Source organism: Balaenoptera musculus, chromosome 2, assembly GCF_009873245.2.
Source record: "Balaenoptera musculus isolate JJ_BM4_2016_0621 chromosome 2, mBalMus1.pri.v3, whole genome shotgun sequence".
NCBI classification, from domain to species: Eukaryota; Metazoa; Chordata; class Mammalia; order Artiodactyla; family Balaenopteridae; genus Balaenoptera; species Balaenoptera musculus.
The window spans coordinates 130,299,413-130,316,345 of NC_045786.1; the positions used below are offsets into that span (position 1 = coordinate 130,299,413).

At 44.9% G+C, this 16,933-nt stretch overlaps 1 protein-coding gene across 1 annotated transcript; it reads left to right on the top strand.

The window, feature by feature from the left end:
* Positions 1–15,346: 15,346 nt before the first annotated feature.
* On the top strand, positions 15,347–16,201 carry LOC118889915 (calpain small subunit 1-like). Its single transcript, XM_036842047.1, has one exon. It carries the CDS (start codon positions 15,347–15,349, stop codon positions 15,941–15,943), a length of 597 nt encoding a protein of 198 aa, XP_036697942.1. The 3' UTR covers positions 15,944–16,201.
* The last annotated feature ends 732 nt before the right edge of the window (positions 16,202–16,933 follow it).

Below are 16,933 nucleotides of genomic sequence, written 5' to 3' on the forward strand. Positions count from 1 at the left end.
GGAGGACTGATTGGGAAGAAACACGATGGGACTTTCTGAGAAGATACAGAGATGAATGTCCCATATCTTGAAAGAAGTGTGGGTTATGCGGGTACAGCTATTTGTCAAAAGCCGTTGAACTGTATACTCAGGATTTGTGCATTTCAATGTATGTAAATTTTACCTAAAAAAACAGTAAACAAATCGAACCCTGGTTAGGTTTACTTTTAGTAGTGCTAGGAATTAGCAATTCTGAAACTACAATCTGTGTATTCTTGGGCATGAGGTAAGTGGGAGTCTGATTTCCAATTGTTGGGGAGAGAAATTACAGATACAGAAAAGGTATTTTTTGCATTGGAATTGGAGTTATCCATATAACTATATATGGCTAATATATCTCTATATATGTCTCCAATATATTTCTAATACATTATTAGAAATAATAATCTATTTATAGATAGAAAATAATCTGTGTGTTTATGTAGGTAATATAATCTAATTCTGTCTGCTAAAAGGGACTAGAAGTAATGACACAGTAGGAATGAGCATATTGAACCCCCAGACCTTGGTTTCTAAATACCATTCCCCACGGAAGGAACCAGGGATCCTTGAGAAATGGCTTGTTCCAGGGTTGGGGGCAGGAAAAGTACAGGATGAGCCTGGAGCATCTTGTTGAGCCAAAAAGTAAAGAAATACTCAAAGAATCATGTTGAAAGGACTCAGAAGCTAGCTTGATGGGGCTCCCACTGGCCCAATCTGGGACAATCTCACATCAAAATAAATAATATTTGTAATGGATTATACCCCACTAAATAAAATAAGAATCCATATTGATATAAATAAATAAATGAACAAATAAATACATGGAGGTAAAGGGAAACCTCTTCACTACAGTAGAACACCAAAATGACAGAGGTAGAAAACTGATAGGGAAAAGTTTGACAAAAAATTGGATAATTACTGGACTTCCCTGGTGATGCAGTGGTTAAGAATCCACTTGTCAATGCAGGGAACGCAGGTTCAATCCCTGGCCTGGGAAGATCCCACATGCCGTGGAGCAACTAAGCCCATGCGCCACAACTACTGAGCCTGCACTCTAGAGCCTGCGAGCCACAACTACTGAGCCCGTGTGCTGCAACTACTGAAGCCTGTGTGCCCTAGAGCCCGTGCTCTGCAACAAGAGTAGCCACCACAATGAGAAGCCTGTGCACCGCAACGAAGAGTAGCCCCCGATCACTGCAACTAGAAAAAGCCCATGCACAGCAATGAAGACCCAACACAGCCAAAAAAATTTTTTTTAAAAAGTCTCAAAAAAAAAAAAAGGACAATTACAGAGTTGCAAAGTATGCCCCCCAATTACTTATTGACTACAAAGGAAAAAATAATAACTTCACAGTGGCAGAAAACACTTAAGTCATCAAACCTAACATCTCTATATTGGTATAAACCAATATCTAATACCATGTGCCTCGGATTGGGATGCTTGGAGAAGGACACACCAACAATTCTGTGATATTCCTGCCAAAAATGCATAACCTGAATCTAATCATGGAAACATGAAACAAACTCACATTGAAAGACATTCTACAAAATAACTGGCCTGTACTCTTTTAAAATGTTAGGGTCAAGAAACATAAAGAAAAGCTGAAGGAATGTTCCAGAATAAAGGAAAATAAATAGATCTGACAACTAAATGTTGTCAAAACAAAACAAAAAAAAACAACCCAATCAAAGAATGAGCAGAAGACCTAAATAGACATTTCTCCAAAGAAAACATACAGATGGCCAATAGGCACATGAAAAGATGCTCAGCATTGCTAATTATTAGAGAAATGCAAATCAAAACTACAATGAGGTAGTGACTACCTCACACGGGTCAAACTGGCCATCATTAAAAAGTCTACAAATAATCAATGTTGGAGAGGGTGTAGAGAAAAGGGAACCTTCTTACACTGTTGGTGGGAATGTAAATTGGTGCAGCCACTATGGAGAACAGTATGGAGGTTCCTCAAAAAACTAAAAAATAGAGTTGCCATATGATCCAGCAATCCCACTCCTGGGCATATAGCCAGACAAAATATAATTTGAAAAGATGCATGTGCCACTGTGTTCATAGCAGCACTATTTACAATAGCCAAGACATGGCAACAAACTAAATGTCCACTGACAGATGAATGGATAAAGAAGATGTGAAATATATATATATATATATACACATACATACAGTGGAATATTACTCAGCCATTAAAAAGAATGAAATAATGCCATTTGCAGCAACATGGATGGACCTAGAGATTATCATACTAAGTGAAGTAAGTCAGACAGAGAAAGACAAATACCATATGATATCACTTGTATGTGGAATCTAAAATACAATACAAATGAACACATCTATAAAACAGAAACAGACTCACAGACACAGAGAACAGACTTGTGGTTGCCAAGGGGTGGGGGAGGGGAAGGGAAGGATTGGGAGTCTGGGATTAGCAGATGCAAACTGTTATATATAAGATGGATAAACAACAAGGTCCCACTGTATAGCACAGGGAACTAGATTCCATATCCTGTGATAAACCATAATGGAAAAGAATATATATATGTATAACTGAGTCACTCTGCTGTACAGCAGAAATTAACACAACATTGTAAATCAACACTATACTTCAGTGCAATTTTAAAAATGAATAAGTAAAATAAAAAGATCCTCCCCAAAATGAAAGAAAGCAAACAAATCTATGGGTGTGGTCAGGAACCAGGCAACACTCTGGCACTAGCAGCCAAGAGGCCTGCGTTTCCTGCTGGGGCGGGAGCCAGTCCAAAGTGTGGTCATTCCAGGGACTGCAGGAGGGGAGGCGTAGCCACCCCATGGGGTAGGCTTAGTGGGCTGGGACTCGTGTTATGTAAATTTTGTCATCCACTAGACCACAAACGGGGGTGCAGTTCCTGGTAGAGCATGGAACTTATACCATCATGTCCTGAGAGCAGAGAGGCCTTACAGCTGTTTCGTGTCAGATGATTCATAGATAAGATGCAGCAAACAGAAAATCATTGGGAAATGTGTGAACTGTGGTCAGATTTCATCTCTTTTCATAAAACTGACTATTGTTTACGTCTACTGCTTTTGTTACAGCCCATCTAGAGGTAGAAATGTGTTTGCATTTTTGCAAGGAGGCCTGAATTTTTAAAATCTGGTAAAAGAGTTTAAGGTTAAAAGAATTTAAGGTAAAATCAGTTAAGGTTTTCCCATTTAGCAGTAGCAGGAATTAAGGCATAAGCTTTCCCTAAGCAATTCCTTTCCAGAGAGAAGCATGTGTTTAAACGTAATTCATTAATATCTCTTCTGTGGCCATTATCCAGTGTTTGGCCTTCTGCCACAGCTCTAGAGCACAGTGATTTCTTTTTCTGTCATCTCTTTTTTTTTTTTGGCCAGAGACTCTGAGAATCTCTAAATTGCTAATTCTATGATTTCCTCTGGTTTGCCCCCAAAAGCTTAACAGTCAGATTTTTTTTTTTCCAGTAAATTGAATGCGCCACAAATCTAAGACCAATTAGCTGAAAATAAGACAGGCTTCTTCACACAACCCCTAGGTGGATATCACCACTGCCTTTATTCAGAGTCAGAGATAGCCACTCTGCTATCTCTGACTCTGAGAAAAAAATGGATCACAATGGATCTCACTACGGAAGTTCTTCCTAACCCTTAACTGGTGCCTCCCAGGCTGTGCCGGGGAAAGGCCAAGAGTGGCTGCAGTATTGGGGAGTGGGATACACCGGAATTCACCTTCCCTTTCCCTCTGCCTGCCTGTGGGGAGTGTTTCTGACTCGCGTCCCGGCTCAGGCAGGGCTCTGGTGGCCTAGGCATCACCTGGCCGACATTAGAGGAGGCGCTGCCCCAGGAAGGCCTGCAACACACAGCTCATTAGAGCGAGGCTGAGTCGTGGGGTATGGAGGCTGTTGGGTCCCATTCTTGCAACATAACAAGCAAACAGAGTACTGGCAGAGAAAATCCAGACTGTGGAGTCTGTAAAACTTTTTCAAGGCCAGTTCACAAAGGCATTCACCAGGTCTGTGAGAGTGAAATAAAAGGTTAACAGAGCCGGTCAGAACTGCACAAGGTCAGGTTAGCCCGGGGCTGACCTGAAAGAAGAGGCCTCTGGAAAGGCAAATACCTTTTGGGGTCTGAAGTCTCCAGCAGAGGGAGGGCATGAAGCCTTACTTAAAAAAAGGGCTAAAGGGACTTCCCTGGTGGCGCAGTGGTTAAGAATCCACCTGCCAATGCAGGGGACACGGGTTCAAGCCCTGGTCCAGGAAGATCCCACATGCCGTGAAGCAACTAAGCCCGTGCGCCACAACTACTGAGCCTGCGCTCTAGAGCTGCGAGCCACAACTACTGAAGCCCACGCACAACAAGAGAAGCCACCGCAATGAGAAGCCCACGCACGGCAACGAAAAGTAGCCCCTGCTCGCCACAACTAGAGAAAGTCCACACACAGCAACGAAGACCCAACTCACACAAAAATAAATAAATTTATAAAAAGATTTTAAAAATAAATAAAAGGGCTAAAGATTGAGAAGCGACCTCTCTCGGGGTGACCTGGTAATCTCTTACAAGCCTCTGGGCTCCAGCTTTAACTACTCTTGGTCTTGAACTCCTACCAGGACAGAGTTTACCAAAGCAGGATGTAGCCCTTCATACCCTGAATACCAGGCAGAGAGGAGTGCTTTGAAACTGAGATCTGTTTCCAGGGCAAAATTGGTTCAGACCTCTGAAACTGGAAGATGAAAATCCGGTACATCTGAGAAGCAGGTTTGCTGGAACCTGAAGGTTCATGTAGAATAATTGAGACAGGCCTAACTTGTTTTCTTTGTAGCTTAAAACCACTTCTTTCAGGCAATGATCTGAAGGGGAACACCTGGCCCTGAGACCAAACTAAGCATTCATCCTTATGAGGAAATGTTTCCAAAAGATCAAATAGTAGGAGTCCATGCAAGCCAAGAATGCTGAGGCTAACACACTGGTGCCATGGCCACACCCATCTCCAGTACGGACACCATCTCCCCAGCAGGACATCTTGAACCTGGCATTTAATATGCTATGAGAAACATGAAACATGTTTTCACTCTCATGATCAAAGGATGAGAGATGCTTTCTGCCTTCTTTTTTTTTTTTTTTTTGGCCATGGCATGCAACTTGCGGGATCTTAGTACCCCGAGCAGGAATTGAACCCGGGCCCTTGGCAGTGAAAGTGCCAAGTCCTAACCACTGGACCGCCAGGGAATTCCCGCTTTCTGCCTTCTTGCCTTTGGTTAGTTTTCTCCCATTTCCCAAGCTTGGCTGAGGAAAAGAAAAGGAAGGAGAAACCTCGAAAGAGAAGAAACTTCCTCCTGTCCTCTCACAAATTTCTGTTCTGCTCCTGTGGCTGCGGAGCCAGGGCCTGCAATGGGTAGTCTGCTCACTCACATTCTGGTCATTTTCTTTCTAAAGTAGGATGACTAGCACCTCCACTTGTGTTGAACGTTTCTGTCCAGGGCCTGTGTATAGTCCTGCAGATGTGTCGCTGGCAGCAAGGAGGTGCCAGGTGTGGCTGTGTATGGTGAGATGCAAGTGCCTCTTGCCTCTGGGAAAACAAGTCAAAGGCATGCCTTACTCAAGGTAGGCAGACCCCCTCTAAACCCAGTATATTTTACTGTATTATGGGATGCAGAAGAGATGAGAACTAACATTTGTTGGGGGCCAGCTAAGTGTGCTGGACACTTTAGTTATATTCTCACTTAACCTCGCAACAACTCTGAGGCAGGCGGCATTATACCCATTTTACAGATGAGGAAACTGCGGCTGCATATTTGATAAGGTACTAGATGCAGGACCTTAGGTAACCAGCAGAGTTAGGACTTGAACCCAGGTGGTACATGCAGAGGCCTGTGTGCTTTCCAAGGGGCCGTGCACGCTGTGCTCGTCTTTTCCACTGGCTTGACCTCCAGCCATTTGGTCATCTCTGGTCACCCAGAGCATCTTCAATCTTCCATGAGTTTTTGCATATTGTCAGGAATGATGGAGAGGTCACTAGTGATTTGAATTTGATTTGAATTTCACCTTCTAGCTATATTTGATTTGAATTTTATATTTTAAATATACCTGGATTTCATTTTTAACATACATTTAAAACTATTTTTTAAAACTATAATTAAAAACACAAACATGCAGCTGTGTTAGCTATCAAATCATAAGACAATGGAAAACACTGCCACATAAACTTTTTTTTTTAATATCTTTATTGGAGTATAATTGCTTTACCATGTTGTGTTAGTTTCTGTTGTACAACAAAGTGAATCTGCTATATGTATACATATATCCTCATATCTCCTCCCTCTTGCGTCTCCCTCCCACCCTCCCTATCCCACCCCTCTAGTTTGTCACAAAGCATCAGCTGATCTCCCTGTGCTATGCGGCTGCTTCCCACTAGCCATCCATTTTACATTTGGTAGTGATTATATGTCAATGCTACTCTCTCACTTCGTCCCAGCTTCCCCTTCCCCCCTGTGTCCTCAAGTCCATTCTCTATGTCTGTGTCTTTATTCCTGCCCTGCCACGAGGTTTATCAGTACCATTTTTTTAGATTCCATATATGTGGCACATAAACTTTTGCTGACAAGTTTATGAGCAAATCTTGGGATAGAGCTTCTTGGGCCCTCCCTGCTTCTCTCTCTTCTCCCTCTCTCTTTCAGCCAATTGGACTTTGAAGTATAATTTACCTACAGTCAAATGCACAATTCTTAGGTATACAGCTCATGAATTTTCATACATATATACTCCATATAACCGCCACCCATATCAAGATATAGACAATGTCCAGCACTGCAGAGAGTCCCCTTATGCCCTTTCAAGTCACTGGCACCCTTCCCCCATCACCATCTGACTCTACCACCATAGACTAGTCGGTCATGTACCACTGATTAGGAAGGTTATGGGTCTGCACTGACCTTTTATGTCTGTTCCTGTAACAAAGTTCCCCAAAATGCAGCACTCAGTCACACCAGACTCAGGAGCATCTGTTTGGTCCCTGCTCTTCTCAGGCCTCAGTGATCTTTCACAAGTGAATGCATAACCTGTCACCTGGCTCTACTGCTTATAAAAAGTGTTGGGTAGTTCATGTCTGACTTTTGTATCCTGGACAAGAAATTCAATAATCTTAATTATGATTATCTGGAAATTTTTAAATGTTCTGGTACTCCTTTTTTCAAACTTCTGGATCAGTTTAAATAATAGGTGATAAGGCAAGCTGTTTCTGTTTTGTTTTCTAATAAATATTTGTTTACTCTTTCCAACTAAAATAATGTATAGAAGTAAATTAAATGCTGAGCTTATGTAAGATTGCAATGGTCATATCTATATTAATTGTTCCAAATTTGGTATTCATCAAGACAATAATTTTTCCTCAGAGATTAACTTTATAAGAAGTGAATGCTAAATAAGTTTTAACTTTAAATGTATACAAAAAAATTATTTAAACATTAGAAAAAATTAGGGTTCATATAAGATTTGTCTGAAAAAGTTATAATACTAAAAAGTTGCAACCGACATCCTGGGACATAATATTTCTGGACATAGAAACTTGATGGCCCTTAAAGTAGCTGGATTTTCTCTTCTTGACATGCAATTGATCTCAGGCTTACATTCTTCTGGACCGCCCTTGTTCTTTTCCTATCCAGCTTGAAGTGATTTCTCTATTTGTGGGAGCAGTGGAAACAAGGTAGTTAATATTCTACCACTTTCACCAGGACAACCCTACCAGTCCCCTTCCATGTAAGCCTGGTTTTTGAAAGCCCCTTTTGGAGAGTGTGTGTACGTGTGTGTGTGTGTGTGTGTGTGTGTTATTAACAGCATTAAGGATTGCTGTTCTTATTCCGTGTAGGTGAGAAGTATTTTTCTATTCTTAAAAAAAAAAAAGTGAGACCGTTCTCAAAAGTCATTTCCTGAAATAAAGTGGGGAGGGAAGGCATGGGCGTGAGGGCAGTGAGTCATCAGAATGCAGCTTGGGGAGAGCACGGGGTTGCTGGCATGAGCTGGGGGAGCCTTGCTTAATCCTGCACAAGCCTCTCCGATCAGTGAGCTGAGCAGGATATCAGGCCCTTCTGATGTGAGAAGAGGGCCTCGTGAGAGGTCCAGAGGGGGCTGATGTACAGGATGGTGGGCAGCTGGGGGCAGCTGGAAGTACAGGGGGAAGGCAGACAGACAGGTCCTGGGATTTCGGCGGGGGCCACTCAGCTGCTGGAAAATGAGGTTCACAAAGTTGCTTGGACTGTGTGAATCTGGACTTAGGATAGACCGAGCCGTAACACTTGGTTAGGTAACATACACTTCAGGCACCCTGCACAGGAATGTGAACTGGATCATGGGAAAAGGCAAGACTTTGAAGGTGAGAAGTGCAAGAGGGCAGAAGGAGCATAAGGGGGCAACTCTACAATCAGTGCACCAGCCTGCGGCCCTGAGAGGAATCACGGGGCTCCCAACTTGAACTTGATTCAAGCAATTGCAGAGAAGATGGGCCAAAGGGCAACCAGGAGGCCCTAACCAGAGGAAAAACTGAGGAGGAAGTTCTGAAAGAGGTTGCAGAATCCATGGTCAGGCAACTAGGGCAACCCAATTCTGCTCCCAGCTAAAACTGGAGATCATGACTCTAGCAGCTGACCCTGTAGGTGGTGGGTGAGTGGATGATATTCTAGATAAAACCTAACTGACAGGGACTTCCCTTGTGGCACAATGGTTAAGAATCCGCCTGCCAATTCAGGGAACACGGGTTCGAGCCCTGGTCCGGGAAGATCCCACATGCCGCGGAGCAACTAAGCCCGTGTACCACAACTACTGAACCTGCACTCTAGAGCCCACGAGCCACAACTACTGAAGCCCGCGTGCCTAGAGACGGTGCTCTGCAACAAGAGAAGCCACCGCAATGAGAAGCCCACGCACTGCAACAAAGAGTAGCCCCTGCTCTTCGCAGCCAAAAAAATAAAATAAAATAAACAAACTAACTGACAAGTCCCACTAGAGCTTTGAAGAAGGAATTAGGAAAGAGGGACCACGAGTTGCCTAGTCCCACTTGTATCAAATTTAGAGTAAGTCTCACATGACCAGTGACTTAGCCTAAGTTTTGCTGTGTTAACTGCTCTGTCATTTGCTACCTTTGCTATCTTCTATTTCTCAATAATTAGGAGTGCACTGCAGTGAATAACAGTGGTCAAGAAATCAGACTGCTTGGCTTCATACTCTAGCTCTGCCACTTATTAACTGTGTGATCTTGGCCAAGTTTTTTTGTTTTTATTTTTGTTTTTGTTTTTAGCCAAGTTTTTTTTAATGTCCCTGAGTTTCTACTTCTTTATCTGTGAAGCTGAAATACTGATAGAAACAACTCATGACATAAATGTGATTAAATCAAATCATGCATGTAGAGCCTTCGGCACAGGGTAAGGGTTCAATAAACATTTGCCCGTTGTGATGATGGGGCTAGAAATAATAGCACTAGGAGTAATGATAGCGACAAACCAAATGGCAGTCAGGGACTTGTTTCAGGGATGGGAGAGTGGAAGAGAAGTTGGGAGTGGTGCCCTACAGGTTTGGGCTTCCTTCTGTGGTTAATCTCCGGGCACCTCATCATCCCAGGTTGGTTCCCTTAAGCCTGCGCATAGCTCTGGAAATACTCCTTTCCTTCATTCTCTGCACTGGAAACATGACAGTGGATTCCTTCTCTTGCTGGGACCCTGACTGATCCAGTACCTGATGGTGGTGGTGTGTCTTTCCATCAGTCTTTTGTGCTAGGACTCAAACCAGCCCCTTCTTCCAACTTCCCCCCTTGGCTGTGGGTACCAGCATTTTCCCAAGCACCCAAATATGACTTTCAGTCATCCCTGACTGGTTCTTCCCTCTCCCTGAGCCCCCCACAATGCAACATCCTGAGACCCTACATTCCCACCTCACAGAATACCTCACGTCCTCCCCTCATCTCCCTTCCCATGGCTTCTCCTTCCCATTCAGGTCCTTCTTCCTGCCCCCTTGGGCTATGACAAGAGCATCCTAACTAGACTCACAGCCTCCAGTTTCCTCCTCCGCACCCCTAATTCAGCCTCTGATTTGTCATCAGATTAGTCTTCCTAACTCTGGGGCTTTCAAAATTTTTTGGCCATGACTCACAATAAGAAATATATTTTAGGGACTTCCCGGGTGGCACAGTGGTGAAGAATCCGCCTGCCAATGCAGGGGACCCGGGTTTGAGCCCTGCTCCAGGAGGATCCCACATGACGCGGAGCAACTAAGCCCGTGTACCACAACTACTGAGCCTGCGCTCTAGAGCCCGCGAGCCACAACTACTGAGCCCTCGTGCCACAACTACTGAAGCCCATCCGCCTAGAACCCGTGCTCCGCAACAAGAGAAGCCACCGCAGTGAGAAGCCCGAGCACCGCAATGAAGAGTGGCCCCCGCTTGCCGCAACTAGAGAAAAGCCCGTGTGCAGCAACAAAGACCCAATGCAGCCAAAAATAAATAAATAAATTTTAAAAATATATATATATATATTTTTTACCTCACAACCCAGTACACACATACAAAACACACAAAGCAATACTGCACTCTGATATTTTTTTTTATCGTGAGACCCACGAAATTGACTTTGTGAGCCACTAATGGATCATATCCCACAGTCTGGAAACACTGCCTCCCACAAATCACATCACTACCCCAGTGAAAGATGTCAGTAGTCCCCATCATTGACTGAATTTAGTACAAGTTGTTTAACCTGGCATCAAAGGCTTCTATAGGATGCCCTCAATTTGTCTGCCTAAACATTTCTCTCCCTACCTCCATTTATGTCATTTTAACCTCTCTGAGCTTTTGTGGTCTAATATCTAGAATAAGAACAAAAATATTTCTCCAGCATGAAGGCCAGGGGTAGACCAGATGATAAGTTAAGTTTCCTCTTTAAGGGTTATAATTCTGGGATTGTAAGTGCCCAATATCCAGTAACCAAACATACCTCCTCTCTGGTCTCCATACACTCCCGGATCTATGTCATCTACGCTCCTATGGCTCCCTTTAGCCATCTTCCTCCATCTCCCTCTATCTTCCTCTGTTGAAATCCCATCAAAGTCTAGCAAGGGCAAAGGACACAGGAAGGAAGGATCAGAACATACGTGAGCAATGCAATTAGTCCCCTAAGAGTGGAGCCACGAAGGCTGGTATGTTACACACAGGTGGGAAGAAAGATGAAACTAAAGAGGTGGGCTAGGCTAGATTATGCCAAACCGAAACCCTCAGGCTGAGATTTCGTCTTAATTTAGAGGTCATGGGGAGTCACTGAGAGTTTCTGAACAGGTGTGATATGACCAAAGGTGAAGTTTAAGAAAACTGATTTGCCTGGAGCTGGGGCATCAGAGGATTTTCAGTAGTAAAATTGACATAGCCTAGATGTAGTTGGTCTCATGACAGGCCGGGTCAGGGATGGATACCAGAAATTCAGGCAGGCAGCATCAAGGAGGTTCAGCTTTGGCCACAGATAAGCATCCTGGAGAGCAGAAGTAATATGGTGTCGAGTTATAAGGAGCAGACTTGAGCAGAGGGCCAAGAGGGTGCCTGGCTTCTGCCAGCTCTGGCAACACAGTGCAGGGGCCCAGCCAGGAAGTGGGACTCATGGGCAGGAGGCCGGTCCTTGACAGGGCTGGTGAGAGCAAAGCTTCTGGCAAAAAAAGAAAAGGAACCACACCCTTTACTCAGATCCTGTATGTGACAGCTTCTCTGCCAGGCACTTTTGCACACTGGTCCATCTGACTCCAAAGCCTGAAGTCTGAATGACACCACACTGCTCCCAATGTCTCTGAGGACAGGAAGCGAACTCTCTCTCCTCCTGAGACCTGGCACAGTGCTTATACAGAGTAAGCCTAGATAAATATTTGTTGGATCGAACTGCAAAGAGATTATCATTCCTATCACCCCATGGATATTGCTGCCGGTTCATCTATCTTGACTGGTGATTCTTGGTGTCCTGGGCCTTACACTGTTTAACTGAAAGAGCCTGAATACCAAAGCTCTGTGGCTGATTATACTGATACTCTAAATTCATTAACCTAAATGTATTTCTAGATGAAAGGCTTCAGGTGTGGCTTCAACGACTGACTATGTGTGAACAGCCAAGGGAGAAACGAACATTAGTGTCGTCTTTCATCCCAAAGGCTTTGCGAGGCAGCGAGAGCTCAGCTCTGCAGCAAAACATGAACTATAAACCATCATGAGATTTGTTTCCCCTCGTGCAGTGGGAGAAACCTGCACTATCATTATGTCTCTTTTCACGTGCCCTCTTCCAGATATATCTTGGTCTCCCCACCACCCAAGGTGCTCAGTAGATGAGTAGAGCCGTTCGAGGAGCAACCAGGGTTGGGAGGAAGCTGAGCCTTGTGCTAGAGCTGCTGGGCTCTGTGTGGAGCTCACTGCAGCTCTGGCAGCCCTGGCAGGGGTGGTAGCAGCTGGCTGTGTTCCCTTGGGGGCAGTACATTCTCGGGGGCGAACAGGAGATATATGACTGCCAGGAAAAGGGTGTAGAACTGTTTCTCTTGGTAAACTGTCCATAATCATGTATTATTCAGACTCCCTGCCTCCTAGTTATTCAGTCAACACTTACTTACTAACAGCCCCTCTGTGAGCAAGAAAGCAGAGTGAAGGCAGGTCAATTCCATCTTTGAGGCTCCTAGTATATTTAAAAAATGAACAATGGCTAAATAAGATTTTAAAGTCATAGTAAGTTTTAATGTTTGTGCATTTAAAATTAAAATTATATGGTGAATACTGTCTTCTTTCCCTCCTGTAACTACAGCTTTGTGTCTGAACTCATAACCTCATTTGCAGGTAGTGCAGAAGTCCAAATTTGAGGCTCTTTATCAGTATGGGAACTGGATCTCTTGCCCCTAAACCCCCAGGCCTCCTGCCTTGTTGCCTACCAGGTCCAGATGCACAGAGGACTGAACCACAGTTCATATGGCTTTGACTAACATCAGACCGTCCACTGCTTCCATTCAACCACAGAGGCTCCCTTTGACTTCAAGTCTGGAGCTTTGAACTGCCCTGAGGGGCTACACCCAGATGCAAGACTCTGTCCTTGTCTGAAGCATGTCTCCTGGGTCGTGAGAGTCTTTACTGCCAACTCAGCCAATAAACCATGCTACTTGGCTTGACTTCTATCTGTTTTCCTTACATGCACTTAAGCTGTGAGGACGCCCTATTTCTAAATGCTTGGACACACTCACCTGTAGCAACAGGAGACGAAGGGATTCCCCAGAGAGGCTCTTATGCTTAGGCACATGACACACACCTCTAAACCCACTGAGCCAGGAATAGGAGGTACCCTGATGTCCAAACACAGAAGCACATGATTTGATGCCATTGTGATAATATGAAGAACCGCCAAGCATCCTCTTTTAAAAAACAGCCAAAGGGACCTAACCCAAAACATTAACACATCTACTCCGTAAGATTTTGGCTTTAGGGAACGATGGTCAGAGGGACCCATTTCTTTGGGATGGCTGAATCTGCCTCTTGTCCAGCTTTGCGAGGACCCACCCTGGGGGCTCCTACAAGGCCAACTGACCTCCGAGTCAAAACCACGTTGGAATTTCCTCACTCAGACCTTTCCTCTAAGAATCTCAAATCTGTTTCAAGAGAATTAAGGAGTTAGCAACCAACCTGTAGAGTCCCCATAAAAAAAAAACAAGGGTTCTGTCTCTTCAAGAAGTGGGAAATCTGAGGCCCTGGGGCCTGTTCTGTGTCCTGGGGTGGCAGACTTGATTCCTGCCCCAGAGTTCTCTGACAGTTGAAAATATAAAGAGGTGGTGAGAGGGGCTTCCCTGGTGGCGCAGTGGTTGAGAATCTGCCTGCCAATGCAGGGGACACGGGTTTGAGCCCTGGTCTGGGAAGATCCCACATGCCACGGAGCAACTGGGCCCGTGAGCCACAATTACTGAGCCTGCGCGTCTGGAGCCTGTGCTCCGCAACAAGAGAGGCCGCGATGGTGAGAGGCCCACGCACCGCGATGAAGAGTGGTCCCCACTTGCCACAACTAGAGAAAGCACTCGCACAGAAACGAAGACCCAACACAGTCATAAATAGATAAATAAATAAATAAATAAATGAACGTGAATTTCAAAAAAATAAAAAATAAAAATAAAGAGGTGGTGAGGAACGGGGAGTGACGCAGTTAGAGCGAGCTGTCTAAAGATCTCAGTAACCTGGAAACTACTGACATGTAAAAGTGTCTACCCTTCAGAAAAAGCAGATAAGCAGGTGAGAAAGAGCAGAAGGAATAACATAGATTCTATAGTATCATTAAAGGAATAAAAATATTTTTTTCAAGCCTCATCTTAATTATAAGGAGGTACAAATATGATGACGTAGCTGCCAGAATTATGTTCTTTTGGCAAAAAGCTATGCAATTTTGGGGCTTCCCTGGTGGTGCAGTGGTTGAGAATCCGCCTGCCAATGCAGGGGACACGGGTTCGAGCCCTGGTCTGGGAAGATCCCACATGCCGTGGAGCAACTAAGCCCGTGCGCCACAACTACTGAGCCTGTGCTCTAGAGCCCGTGAACCACAACTACTGAGCTCGCGAGCCACAACTACTGAAGCCCACGCGCCTGGAGCCTGTGCTCCACAACTAGAGAAGCCACTGCAATGAGAAGCCCGCACACCACAACGAAGAGTAGCCCCCGCTCGCCGCAAGTAGAGAAAGCCTGTGTGCAGCAACGCAGACCCAACACAGCCAAAAATAAATAAATTAAATAAATAAATTTATTTTTTAAAAAAAAGCTATGCAATTTTGTTTCCTCACAGGCTATGTCAAAGGGAAATCACTGAAAAAAATTTTTTTAATCCCAAAGGGAAAAAAAGACACAAGTGGAAGAAACACTTTTTTCCCAGACCTGATCACACTTATATTTGAAAAAATAGTGCACCTCTATTTACTTTAGAAAGTTTCCACCTATCAGAGAAATGCTAGAAGACAGAGCTGGTTACTCTATGTTTGTCTGGGTGTTATCTCTTGAAAGAAAAGTATAAAGGAAGTACCATGTCCATCATTAGTCACTGAGCTTTAGAAATCCTTAGTCACATGACTTTTAGTGTGTATTTCTAAAGGAAATATTGACTGTTGCCTTTCCTTCTTTGTCTTTAAGAGTGAAAATTCTGGTATAGCTTTTATATGAATTCTGGTGAATTTGATCATAACTGGACCACCAGTTTCTCTGCCCACACCTGCACTCTTTACCACCTTCTTTATCACCAGTTAAAAAAGATCGTCTCGGGGCCTGGAGGAAGAGGCTTGTCCAGCAAGAATAGAATGGGTGAGGCGGCTGCGCAGTACAACCCAGAGCCCCCGCCCCCTCGCACCCATTACTCCAACATCGAGGCCAATGAGAGTGAGGAGGTCCGGCAGTTCCGGAAGCTCTTTGCCCAGCTGGCTGGGGATGACATGGAGGTCAGTGCCACAGAACTCATGAACATTCTCAACAAAGTCGTGACCCGACATCCTAATCTGAAGACTGATGGTTTTGGCATTGACACATGTCGCAGCATGGTGGCCGTTATGGATAGTGACACGACCGGCAAGCTGGACTTCGAGGAATTCACGAACTTGTGGAACAAAAAGTGGCAGGCCATATACAAACAGTTTGACATTGCCTGTTCAGGGACCATTGGCAGCAGTGAACTCCCAGGGGCCTTTGAGGCAGCAGGATTCCGCCTGAATGAGCATCTCTACAACATGATCATCCGACGCTACTCAGATGAGGGAGGGAACACTGATTTTGACAACTTCATCAGCTGCCCGGTCAGACTAGATGCGATGTTCCGTGCCTTCAAATCTCTTGACAAAGATGGCACTGGACAAGTACAGGTGAACATCCAGGAGTGGCTGCAGCTGACCATGTATTCCTGAACGGGAGTCCCAGACCTGCCCCCCTCATCGCCTCGCTGTAGGAGTCACCTTGGACTCTTCAGTCTCCCCCAGGCCTGATCCTGTTTGCAGGCACATCTTCATGGCTCCTGCTGACCCACAGGCCTTTCTGTTCTCCCAGCCCTTGGCACCTGGATTCTCAGTCAAGAGCCAGGGCCCGACATGCTTCAACACACCCTGCCCCAGCACGCCCATCTCACATCTACTCCATAACCCCTCTCTTGCATCTGTGCCAAGCCCAATGTTCGTGTTGCTTGCACACCCCAGGGGCCCTTCTCTCAGTTCTGGGAGGATCACTCCAGTCCCTACACACCCTGGCACACCCACTCAGTTACCACCCAGGCAGCTGAACTCCAGGCCATAAAAGGTCACATGCCCCAGTGCCTTTGTCTGTATTCTGCTCCCAGCCTGCCAGGCCCAGGAGGAAATAAATGCACCCTAGTTGCTGCTCTCTCTGAAAAAAAAAAAAGATTGTCTCCACCCCTTGCTATCAAGAACATTAGTCCTAGTGACTCCTTCCTTCATGTCTAAGAAAAGGGGATGCTATTTAACCATTTATTCACTTTATTCAACATGTATTCATTCAGTGCCTGGTGGTGTTTTTTTTTTAAAGACCATTTTTATTTTTATTTATTTTTTAATTAATCTTATTTATTTTTGGCTGCTTTGGGTCTTTGTTGCTGTGTGCGGGCTTTCTCTAGTTGCAGCGAGCAGGGGCTACTCTTTGTTGCGGTGCAGGGGCTTCTCATTGCGGTGCCTTCTCTTGTTGTGGAGCACGGGCTCTAGGCACGCAGGCTTCAGTAGTTGTGGCGTGCGGGTTCAGTAGTGGTGGCTTGCAGGCTCTAGAGCACAGGCTCAGTAGTTGTGGCACACGGGCTTAGTTGCTCCACAGCATGTGGGATCTTCCCGGACCAGGGCTTGAACCCATGTCCCCTGCATTGGCAGGCGGATTCTTAACCACTGCACCACCAG

Bases quoted from the DNA above. Each gene is read 5' to 3' on its own strand.
- LOC118889915 (XM_036842047.1), top strand. From the start codon at position 15,347: ATGGGTGAGGCGGCTGCGCAGTACAACCCAGAGCCCCCGCCCCCTCGC.